The 12760-nt window shown below is 38.9% G+C and overlaps 1 protein-coding gene across 13 annotated transcripts in view; it reads left to right on the forward strand.

Annotated features, from left to right (window-relative positions):
- The window catches only part of LOC308662530 (uncharacterized protein), a 60639-nt gene that overhangs the window by 9567 nt on the left and 38312 nt on the right, over positions 1-12760 (forward strand). For all 13 annotated transcript variants that reach the window (XM_081318445.1, XM_081318446.1, XM_081318436.1 and 10 more), the window contains exons 3-11: positions 3393-3430; positions 6657-6797; positions 7362-7424; positions 8277-8397; positions 8609-8701; positions 10092-10252; positions 10960-11045; positions 11209-11292; positions 11780-11842. In XM_081318445.1, coding sequence (XP_081174571.1) covers positions 3393-3430; positions 6657-6797; positions 7362-7424; positions 8277-8397; positions 8609-8701; positions 10092-10252; positions 10960-11045; positions 11209-11292; positions 11780-11842 — 850 coding nt within the window. The remainder of the gene's footprint in view (positions 1-3392; positions 3431-6656; positions 6798-7361; positions 7425-8276; positions 8398-8608; positions 8702-10091; positions 10253-10959; positions 11046-11208; positions 11293-11779; positions 11843-12760) is intronic.

Raw genomic sequence — 12760 nt, forward strand, 5'->3', positions numbered from 1 at the left:
ATCCACAGCATTTCACTGGTCTATTAGTTTAGTCAGTTTATTGAAGAATGAAATAAGATTCATTTGGCATGATCTGTTTTTAACAAACCCATGCTGGCTACTAGTTATGACTTCGTTTGCTTCTAGTTGTTCGCAGATCTGTTTTTTGATTATCTTTTCTAGGATCTTCCCTGGTATTGATGTTAAACTGATTGGTCTGTAGTTTCCTGGGTCCGTTTTTCCCCCCCCTTTCTTGAAGATGGGAACCACATCAGCCCTTTTCCAATCCTCAAGTACATCCCTGGTGCTCCAGGATTTTTGAAAGATGTGGTGCAATGGTTCTGAGATAACATCTGCCAGCTCCTTCAGAAATCTGGGCTGTAATCTGTCTGGTCCTGGTGATTTACATTCATCAAGGTTGGATAGGTGTTCTCTTACCCATTTTCTTGCTTATTTTAATTTTTGTTTTTAGTATGTTTTTTGCACTGGTTTTTTTGGTATGCTGGGGTATAGTTTCTTTTTATGTGAAGACTGATACAAAGAATGAGTTAAGCAGCTCTGGTTTCTCTCTGTTGCCTATTATTTCCTTGCCATATTTTCTCTTTAGTGGGTCTATAGTTTTCTTGACTTTTTTCTTGTTAATATGTTGAAAGAAACTTTTTTATATCCTTGATTTCTGTTGCAAGTCTTTGTTCGTTCTGAGCCTTTGCTTACCTGACTTTACCTTTGCATGTTCTGGCTGTCAGCTGATAATCGGCCTTAGTTATGTGCCCCTCTTTCCACTTTTTGTATTTGTCCTTTTTGTCTTTCAGTTTGTCAGAGAGATCTTTGTGTAGCCATTTGCATTTTAATGAGTGAAATAGGTATTTGACCCCTTCACAAAACAAGACTTACTACTTGGTGGCAAAACCCTTGTTGGCAATCACAGAGATCAGACATTTCTTGTAGTTGGCCACCAGATTTGCACACATCTCAGGAGGGATTTTATTCCACTCCTGTTTGCAGATCCTCTCCAAGTCATTAAGGTTTCGAGGCTGAGGCTGACGTTTGGCAGCTGGAACCTTCAGCTCCCTCCACAGATTTTCTATGGGATTAAGGTCTGAAGACTGGCTAGGGCACTCCAGGACCTTAATGTGCTTCTTCTTTTTGCCTTGGCTGTGTTTTTTGGGTCATTGCCATGCTGGAATACCCATCCACGAATTTTCAATGCCTTAGCTGAGGGAAGGAGGTTCTCACCCAAGATTTGACGGAACGTCCATCATTCCTTTGATGCAGTGAAGTTGTCCTGTTCTCTTACCAGAAAAACACTTCCAAAGCATAATGTTTCCACCTCCATTTTTGATGGTGGGGATGGTGTTCCTGGCTCATAGGCAGCATTCCTCCTCCTCCTGCAAACACAGCGAGTTAAGTTGATGCCAAAGAGCTCAATTTTGGTCTCATCTGACCACAACACTTTCACCCAGTTCTCCTCTGAATCATTCAGATGTTTATTGGTAAACTTTAGATGGGCCTGTACATGTGCTTTCTTGAGCAGGGGGACCTTGCGGGAGCTGCAGGATTTCAGTTCTTCACGGCGTAGTATGTTACCAATTGTACCATTGAGAAGATCTTCCTGTGTAGTTCTGGGCTCATTCCTCACCATTCTCATGATCATTGAAACTCTACGAGGTGAGATCTTGCATGGAGCTCCAGACCGAGGGAGATTGACAGTTATTTTGTGTTTCTTCCATTTGCGAATAATCACACCAACTGTTGTCACCTTCTCACCAAGCTGCTTGACGATAGTCTTATAGCCCATTCTAGCCTAGAGTAGATCTACAATCTTGTCCCTGACATCCTTGGACAGCTCTTTGGTCTTCACCATGGTGGAGAGTTTGGAATTTGATTGATTGCTTCTGTGGACAGGTGTCTTTTATACAGGTAACAAGCTGAGATTTGGAGCACTCCCTTTAAGAGGATTTCTGGGAGCCAGAAATCTTGCTCATTGATTGGGGAACAAATACTTATTTCAGTCATTAAAATGCAAATCAATTTATAACTTTTTTGTTGTTATTCTGTCTCTTACTGTTAAAATAAACCTACCATTAAAATTATAGATTGATCATTTCTTTGTCAGTGGGCAAATGTACAAAATCAGCAGAGGATCAAATAATGTTTTCCCTGACTGTACGATTTTGTCAAACCAACATCTTTCACCTCTTTGCAGCCTAAGTAACCAAATCATTGGATAGTAATGATACTGTGTCAGACCATGTTGGTTGATGACTAATGAACAGTTTTCTTTCATCTTTTGAAAGTATATTTTTGCTCTATTAAGTCATAAAAGTTGAGTTATGAAAACAAATCTAATCAAAAGTGTTATTTGATAAATTTATTTTTATCTAAACATTTCAAGGTTTATAACTGAGTTTTAAAGAGAAGGATGCTTCTGTTTCATTTTTGCCCTCATACTTTTCTGGAATCTTGGGTGGTGACACACAACAAAGAATTCTTAGTTATCCATGGTTTTATTGAGTGCTGTATAACAACATTTTGTTGAATCAAATACTTACAAAGTTCCATCAAGAAACATGAGGGGAGAGAAGAAGATGGATTGTGACCCATGGGTACATGGAATGTCTTCCAATCAAGTCCTTGTCTGTCCCTCTCTTTTTATAATGTGTTAGTACTCGCTACAGTATTTCAGCTGTACCGTCATTCATTATTGTTGGGCTAGGTACTGTTTGATGTGATGTGATGTTCAGCTACTAGTCAACTTCCTGCTTATTCTAGAATTTGTGATTTTTACATAGCCAGAGCTGCATTGTTTGGATGCCTTTTGTTGTTGTGTTCTCTTTGTTTTGCTTGGATTATTGTTTCTATGTCACACTATTGAGTTCAGATGGAGTCCATGCATTTTTGTAACATCCTCTGTGCAACACATTAGACTCCAGTTAGGAATAATTCTCTTCACCAGCTAAGGAAGAAACAGGCATGATTTAAACTCTATGAAATAATTCCCTGAGATGTTACATATCCAGTACAAGCCCTATTTTTGTAAAATAAAAGCTTATTTTATTTATTGATCAAATTTATATGGCCATCTCATGGGAAATCTCTCTGAGCAGCATACAACAATTCCTGCACCTGTTTCCTACCTGTGTGGTGTAATAGGTTTGAAGCCACTTTCTTTTGAGAATGGGGGAAATTATTTTTGCTATAACTGAATCACTGTAGCAGATCAATATTGTGCAATCTGGCTTTGGTGAAAGCAGAATGAGTGTCCCTTATGTTCAGTGTAGAGAAAGATGCTACCTGCATGTGTTTGTGTTTAGCCCTTTAATGCCCAATTATGTTCAGTCTTTGTTGAAAGAAGAATCAATATAGAAAAAAGAAATAAAAATTCTTTCTTTTTGTTGTTTTTTTCATTGTAGGCTTTTGGACAACTTTTTTTAGTGCCATTTTTAATGCAGTAAGTACTATTTTACTAACTGAATTATGTAATAGAGACAAAGTGCAAGTAGAGTAAAATGGAGAACATGAAAAACTCAAATTGAATGAGTCATGCACTGTAATGGGAGACAGAGAGCTTTTTCACTGTAGCACTAGTTTTTCTAGGCTAACAATCTGATACTTTTAAACAATACATAATTTATTTTAATTCCATTTATATCCCGCCCTTCTCCGAAGACTCAGAGCGGCTTACAAGCTTAGCAGTAACGTTTCTATTTTACATATACACCAAGCAGTACAGTTTCTACAATAGCTTCTTGATGTGGTTCTGTATTGTGTTGGAGTGTAGAGTTAAAAATCTATTAAATATTAAAAAGTTCAAAATTTGCATAACATTCAGTAATTGAACATACTGTCCATTCAGCTAGGCCTAATGATTTGCCATTAATTTGAAACTTTTGAACACATGGAAGATGTTTAAGATATTACAGATAGTCTTTGACCTATGACTGTTCAGTGAGTATTCCAAGTTATGATGGCATTGAACAAATGGTGGTTATGACTGGATCTTGGAGTCTGGCTGTTCCACTATCTCCACAGTGATCACAGTCTGGAAGTTTGACAACCTGTTTGCACTTAAAATTGGTTGCCAAGCACCCTGCAATCACATGATCGCTGTTTGCTCAGAACGTCAGTGGGGAAGATGGCAGGGAAGATCACAAGTCACTGGGATAAATCTCCCCCATCCCTTTACCCTCCACCAGCCCTCTGCACTTATGCAAGCCACTTACGCACTTTCTCCCATCTGTGCTGCATCTCTGAGCATCCTCCCAACCCTTGTGGCACCTCTTGCACATCTCACTGCAGCCTTTCTGACTGCAACATGCATAAATTCCAGTCCCAATTACTATTACAGGGACAGCAAGGACTACTTGTCAAGGACAACCTGTACTTAAGCTTAGCATATGGTTTGGGCATGAAAGATAGATTTGGTGCTGTTATTATGCCCCTCTTTTTATCCTTTGAAGAGATGAAAAGCTTCCTATTGCAATTATGCCTTTGACAGGGCTGCTATTTAAATCAAGCCATGATCCAAACCATCTCACCTTTTACATTTGAAGGAAAAAGGAAGAAAAGAAGAAAGAGAGCCCAGGATTGTTTCCTTCTCATTACTAATCCATAGTTTTGAAACTGGTGTGAAGGTAGCCTGGATGCTGAAGGCAAATGGTCAGCTTGCTCTTTTCAGTCTGCCTGATCAAAGGACTCTCTTAAATTCTAGTACTTGCCTTACAGATAATGCAAGAGTACTAGAGTTTGGGCCATTCATTCAGTGACTGAAGTTACAGTGGCACTATATGAAGGGACTTATAATCAGTCTCTTCTGGCATCTTCAGAGACAAGGTTAGATGGCTGGCATCTTCAGAGACAAAAGTCAATGGGGAAGCCAGCAGGAAAGGTGACAAGAGACTTAAGAAAATCTCACCACTACCTTTCTTCACTCATATGCACTACATTTTCTTTTCCCCTTCATTCATTTACACTCACCAGAGCGCTTTCCCCTCAGTCTCCCTACATTCGCACACAGACATTCAACAAGCAGCACCCTCCTTACTCAGTCTCCCTATACTTACACACTCACACACATGCACACAATGCCCTCTTTTTCCACCCTCCTGTGCTCATATGAGTACGCACTCCACATCCTCTTTTCCTGGCTTCCTCAGGGTTATGCTGTGTTCCTGTACCCCAAACACATGGCCTACACCGGGCCTCCTGGGGTCTTCCTCCCCCCATGCCTCCCCCCTGTGCTTGTAAGGACCTGCCCCAATTGTCTTTTTCAGGAAAGCACGACTGTTGACTCCATGTGGTTAATCAAAAGAACTTTTACTGAGAAACAGTAGTTGCAATACAGCCAAGTGGAATCTGACATTCCTGTGCCAAGTGCCAAGCTATTCTTCCCACTCTGAAACCCAACCCCCCACCACCACCAGTCCACCAGCAGCCAATACAGTGCCGCAAGATTGTTTTGAGAGTGTTGAGGTACAGGATAATGGGTCATCCTCAGGGTGCAGCGACCTTGTAGTCAGGCTAGAACCAGCTGGAAGGGAGTTCATCCCATCTCTGAGGACAATCACCCTCCCTAATTCCCATGAGGTTACAGCAAAAGTGAAAGCATACAAACAATGCTCTCCCTTCAACAGAATAGCAGAGCACCCAAAGGGGACCTGACAGTGATCCTTACCTAGGCCTCTCTCTGCTTCCTGCTTAATAACCCATATATCTTAGGGTTATGATGACAACCAGGACTGTCTGAATTATCACTAAGCATTGTAGTCTTATGATAATCACACTTAATGAGCACCTCACTTACCAATGGCAATCCTGCTTCCAATTCCCATCGTAACTCAAGGACTTCCTGCATGTGTTCTGGCTGACATTTTTCCTGCATTTCTTGACAGAGAAAAACACAGAAGCTGTGCATGTAAAATTGATCTCCTGGCTTTCACAGCTGATATCTGTTGAGCAGTTTTGAGTTTCAGGGTTTAGTAGCTATCCTCTAGACCAGAGGTCTGCAACCTTTCTCAGTTGGTGGACTGGAGGGAAAGGGAGGGGAAGCATTTTACGTGTGTGCACGCGTGCACACACACACACACACACAAATAGAAATGGGGCTGCAACCACATATGATGCAAACAGGGTGGTGCTAGCCCCTGCATTTTTGCCATGCAACACCCCGCTTGTGTAGCAGCAGTGATGCTAGCGCGAGTGGGGGTGCGCTCACTGGCCAGCCTGTTCTGCAGGCCGGTGGCCAGCAGGCCATGGCCTGGTAGTGGACTGTGGACCACAGGTTGGGGACCCCTGCTCTAGACAACAGATTTCCTGACAATTTGCTGGCAGCTGTGACTGGCTTCTTCAGATGCAAGGTGGTCTTCTCCCTGTGCAATGGCCTTTTGTCTGCATAGCAGACCACTTTCTTCTGAAGATGCTAGCTACAGTTGATGGCACAATATTAGGAAATCTGTTGTTTAAACCAGAGTGTATATCTGATCAGTTCCAGCAATGCAACTTTTTTGCAAGATTTAGGATACATTTAGAATAATGTTATTAATGGAAAACTTTGAGGGAAATAGGCAGTACAGAAAAAATAGAAAAATAAAAGCTCATTAGAAAGCAATCTTAAATTAGTGCTTGAATGATTTTTTTTAAACTTTCTGAAGAATATAATAATAATACACTTTTTGCAGGATGAACAATTTTACTGCTCTACGCTACCTTGATATTCCTGAAGATCCTACTTTCATTCCATTGGTGGCTTCAGAAAGAAAAGAGCACAAGTCAGAATCAAAAAATGTCTCAGCAATTCTCCAAAGTTTGATGGAATCAAGGCACGTGTGTAATTTAAGGGATAGGAAAGATATAGTTGCAAATACTTGAAAGTAATAGGTCTGTAAACTTTCATTGTGGGAGTGAATTTTATCCATAAATTGAGAATTCATATGGGGAGATATGTAGTTTCTCATTTCCACTGCATTATTGTTTTAAAATTAAGTGGAACTCTGGAATTCCTTATTGGGGTCATAAATGTTGAACAAATTGTATATTTTAATTCAGAATTGGAACTGAAGACATTTTTTTCCATTGTTCTTCCTAGTGATTGTCATTTTTTTATTATGAAAAACATGACCAAGGAAATGATAGGAAAAATGAAATTGAGCAATATGGGTGGGGCTTCTGCCTCTTTTCACAGCAGCTCTCAGCAGTAGAATGTGGCAGTTGAGAAAGAAATGGAACCATATCCAGCCAAACTGGATGAGTAATAGTGAAAGACTACCAATCTCAGACGGTTGCTGTTAAAAGGGAGATTAGAAAAGGGCCTTTATGCTTCTCAGTTAACATTTTACTCTTTTCAGATTATCCATGAGTCTTTATTGTTCTTTTTTATGTCACAGTTCATGTTCTGCAAGTTCTAATTTCAGATTTAAAGGGATTCAGGATTACTTGAAATGCTATAGGTAAGGAATTCAATACTTAAAAAACATGTTTGTTCATGGGTTTATTTTTCTTTCTCTTGATTGACAAACAGTAGCTTAAGGATCAGTTTTGCTCCTACTTTTCACTCCATTCCAGAACAAAAGGAGAAATATAAGCATTGTTTGTATTTTCCATAAAGATACCTTTAACATGAGCAGGTGTGAATGTTTCTGTTGTGGAGTTAACTCTGTTTTTCTTTGTTTGTTCATGTGCACATTTTCATAATTGAATAATCGTTCCCAGTTTCTCCATGCTTCATATGTTTCAGGCAAACTATGATTCTTGATTTTAAATTTACTTTTTAACTTTGGAATGCCATTCCCGGGGCGAGGAATGACTTTGTGATTCATACAGGGGCCTATCAGTTACTATTATGCATAATCACATCAGATGGAACTAGAAGATCATGTTTTCCTCTGTTGGATACAAGAACATATATCTGATGGAATTTTCTCACATTTCTCAGCCGCTCAATTCCCTAATAACTGAGCTGCTAAGTGACATGGTTCACTCATCTTAAGAATCATAAGTAAACAATGGTTTGCAGCCAGAATATTTGAGCCATAAGGTGAATTGTTTGGCTTTACTTAGCATATTGCATGAATGAAAACATAGTGATTTTTTTCTGTCTTCAAATTGCAGCAACCATTCTGCTTCATTAAAGCACAAATGATATAGTATAGGATTCAGAAAGTCTTGATTCACTAAACATTTTCTTTAAAGAATTTGGGGTCGTCCAATTGAAATCTTACTGTTCAGGGCTACTTGTGACCTCAGCATGAATCTGACAATAGACTGGAAAAGTAACAACTTCCATTTTGTCTGTTTACTAGATCTGGGGAAATAACACCTCAACAAGTTGCCAAGAACATTATTGCTGCCCTGAAAGAAGTTAGGAAAGCAGGTCCTAACCTCCAGGCAATTGTTCAGTGGAATGAGGATGAGATAATCAAGGTGTGTTCAGCGAGAGGAGTGTTACTTGTTTCTTGAAAAAGGTATTCTCTAAATTATGTTATTATAGGGTTGGACAGAGAGTCTCCTCTCCTGAGCTGAAGCTCTCTGATTTGGATTTCAGGATGGGATACTTCGTAGTTTACTTGTTTAAAGTACTGTTTCTATAGAATAATTATAATATGTGGTTTATTTCACAAATCTCTCTGCTCAGATGGCTGAGGAATCCACAGCTCGTTACAGAAACAAGCAGCCCCTCTCACTCTTGGATGGAATTCCAGTGTGCTTAAAAGAAGAAATTAAAGTGGTATACACACACATATCACTTTTTTTGTTCAGTGCTGTTAAAAAGGAAAAAAAATATCATATTAAGCATATAGGAAAGAAATATTAAGAAAGTATAATAGTACCTTAATACTATCAATGGCTTTGTACCTTGCATTAATATCAATACTCTTAATACCTGTACATTAAAATACAATGCAAGAACATTTGAAATACCATATATTGTTCTTGCTACATCTCAATATGTTGAAGAACTAGAAAGGGAGCAGAAAAAGGAATCTAAAATGAGTCTCTTATGAAGAAATGTTTCAAAGTACATTTTAAGGCAATAAAGAATATGATACAGATGTACTGAGCGGAACTCAGTATCATTCAATGAAGCTGAAGAGAGAGAGACTGAGATAAACAGTTCTTCATACAGCAGTACGTACTTAAATCACTGGTTCACAATCATTTTGGCTTAATGGCTGTATTTCAAAAAGAGATTAAAGAAGGGCTAGGACAAAACCCCTAAATTTTATTTAATTAAATGCATTTAATAGGCATTTGCTTCGGGTATATAAAGTTTGTAGAAGCTCTATGTCTTGTATAGGCTCTAAGGCATATTGTGAAATTTGCTATCACAAGATGTAATGACAATCATCAACTTGAAGATATTTTTAAAAAGAGGAAGAATTCATGGAGGATAAGCTATCAGTGGTTGCTAGTTATGATTATACACAGTTATACATTAGAGACTGTCAAAGCAATATGCTTATTACAATGAGTTTGTGTGTTGCTGTGTTGTGAAATTCAGCGAAATGAGCACAACAGAAGAACCATGTTTTTTGTAATGACTGCGTGTCTGCTTTACAAGATGGATTTTGAACAATGGAAAAGCAAAGAGTTTTTACAGAAATCGTTGGATGTAAGGCAGAAAATTCTAGAGATCTTATTAGCTGCCCAGTTTGGGGAAGTTATGCAGATCCTCATTGGTGTATCTGGGGTGAGATCCATTAGGCAAAGTGGGCCTTATATGAGGGCAGCAGAGCTGGAGAAATTAATTGTGAATGAGGTGAAATGATGGGATCACCAGCTGATTAGAAGATGGAATGTTTGAATTTCTCTAAGTTGCAGTTTCCTTGTAAGGGTGGCCCTTGGGCTGTGCAGTGAGTGGTAAGGAGGTTTCTTTGTTTAGTCTAGATGGGATTGGGGGGGTGGGGGTTTGACATGGAGGAGTGTCAGTTTGGGCCTGATGGGATTAGGCAAAGAGAAATTGGGTGTGATTTAAAAAGGGTGCACATTTTCTTGTGAAATTGTGTTCTGTGTGGTTTATTACTATTGGATTTCCTTGAAAAAGGAATAAATGATCTATAGTACTGGGCTGTATTTATAAAGAATCTTATCACAGAATACTTTTTGGTATTTGTAAGGTGCCCTATCACCATCGAAGTGGAACTGTATACTTGGGCACAAAGCCAGAAACTGAAGATGCCACTGTGACAAAGAAACTACGGGAGGCTGGTGCCATTATCATTGGCATCTCGAACATGCATGAATTGGGTATTGGGACCACTGGTTGTAATCCCAATAGGTAAAATAGTTTGTATTCACTACGTGGATTTTCATTCAAACTGTTTCTTGTGAGGGCTACAACGGACAGTTAGAAAAATGATTAAGCTTTTTGACATCTTGAATGCTAAAACAGTGTAATAAAAGCTTATTGGGGGTGGGTGTACAGAAGGATGGAAGGTGAGAAGAAAGATTTAACAATACCACTGGATAATTACATTGTTTTAAAAAAGAAAAGAGAAAGTATGGCAACTCTTTGAATTTTTGTGCTGAATAAGCTTCCCTGAACAATACTTTCCTTCTTTCTTGGTGGCAGTGGTACCTTTCTGAATTGAGCTGTCTTAAATTGCAGGTGTGAAACTAGTGGGGCTGGAGAAGCTTTTTTAGGTATCTATAGGCAAGCAAAAGGGAGAAAAGCGATTTTATAATACTAAAAGAATGAGATTACAATGGTTTTGGAGCAATCAGTAATAGTAGAGACTTGACTGCTTCCTCCTACTCTGATGGTTTGCCAGTGCTCTTCTTTCAATTCTGTACTCATGATCTTTTTCCTTAACTCTCATGTCTCCATTATTCCTGCCCCTCTCTCAGATCTGGCAGCAGATGCAATTTTAGTTTTGCTTGTGGGAGACTGCAAAGTAATTTCTTTAGCATGTAAAGATACTTCCTTCTCTCCTCACCAGCCTTCATTTTGATGGCCTTCAAAATACCTATTTATTTTATTTTTAGATATCATGGTACAACTAGAAATCCATACAATCCCCACCATTTTCCTGGTGGTAGTTCTAGTGGATCAGCAGCAGCAGTGGCTGCAGGTAAGGCTACTATTGCAGATGAAAATATTGAGAATGGAGTGGAAAAACCAAGCCAAATTACAGCAACATTTCAAGTTTTTGTTCAGATTAGGCGGGTGGGGAAAAATGATGTAGAAAATAATTTTATTCAGTGGGATTTTCTCTTAATTCCACTTCTCTTTAGGCCTCTGTCCACTGGCTGTTGGTACAGATGGAGGTGGTTCTGTGAGGATCCCAGCTTCTTTCTGTGGTGTTGTGGGACTGAAAGGTAAATTCTGTGCTGATAGAAATATCAGGAAAAATTAATTCTGACGGCCATATTCTTGAAAATGAAAAAAATATCAATTTATTAGAATCACTTATACAAAATTGAGGGCATAAAATTTGAAAGAAATAAAACAGGCAAGATGGCAGTTGCAGTGTTGTGATCAATGTACCATCTCTATGTATATGCGCTGACACATGTACAAAATGGGCAAGACTTTGATTGTGATGCTGTGGCCTTGGTGTGTCTGTTTTGACTCCCATATGGATGCTGCTGAATGTACTACTGCAATACAGCCACCTGAAATCTTCCAAACCTAGTTCCTCTATTCAAGTTGAGTTCATTTACTTGACATGCTTGAGCTAAAAAAAGGAAGCACTAAGCTGGATTGGTCATTTTTTCTCTTAGGATGTATCACTCACCATTTTGCCTAAAGTACGTCTGACATTCGCTTTGTAATTTTAATCATTCTGCTCTATGTTGTCTGCAGGTACATTTGGACGGATCAGTGGATTTGGTTGTCACCCTCTCTCATATTCTACTGTTAGTCTTGGTAAGATGTCTCTAGCTGTATATAGGTATTGGGTGTCCTTAGGAGAAAAAGGAGAAGCTACTTTCTATGCCATTGATTTAATTTAAATGACAAATTATTGGGTCTTGGAGATATTTTGACTGTTTAAAAGTTGATATGTGAGTTATATATGAGAAAACATAGGGAATGACGCATGACAGGCAATATAAAACTTTTACAGCAGGTCCTGGTATGTCTTTTACAATATGCTTCATTTTTTGCAAACTCGTAACTTCTACATTGGCCATTGGTGTTGATTGGCACCAAACCTCTTGATCCAGCTCTTCCTTGGGCAATTGAGCTGATTTACTTCTTGTTTGTCTGATGATAGCAGAAATCAGAAATATCCCCATAACCCTGTTGGTTGCTCCCGCTGCTATGTAAACAATGTGTTGCCTGCGTAGCCAGCCTTTTCCAAAGCATCAGTGAAGACATTATGAATGCCTGCACCTTCACAGGACAATCATCCTTCACAGGAGAAAAATAAAAGCTAGTGGTTTCCTTCCTTCCAATCCACATTTTATCTCATCTCTTTATCTTCCATAACAACAATATGTTTTTATCATTATCTGATGGGAGAAATGAGGAATGCATGTAATCTTTGGAAACTGCCTGTTTGATAGCTGATACTGAAAAGAAGATTGAGATGTAAGGTATGCTTAGAACCCTTTCAAAAGAGCAGTTTGATGCATTACTGTATTGGAATAGTAAACTTTGAAGACGATAAAGAATGAAGTGCAACTATAATTATTTGAAAAGAAAGATTATTTGATTTTATTACTGTTCTTGGGCAAAAGAAAGAGTTATTCTTGGATGTTGCCATTGCACCAAATCAGAAATATCCTCCATAATAAGTTGTCTGGTAGAGTACTTCCTTCTTTCACTTTGCAAAACAGACCC

Source organism: Vipera berus (genome assembly GCF_964194415.1).
Source record: "Vipera berus genome assembly, chromosome: 2".
Classification (NCBI taxonomy): Eukaryota; Metazoa; Chordata; class Lepidosauria; order Squamata; family Viperidae; genus Vipera; species Vipera berus.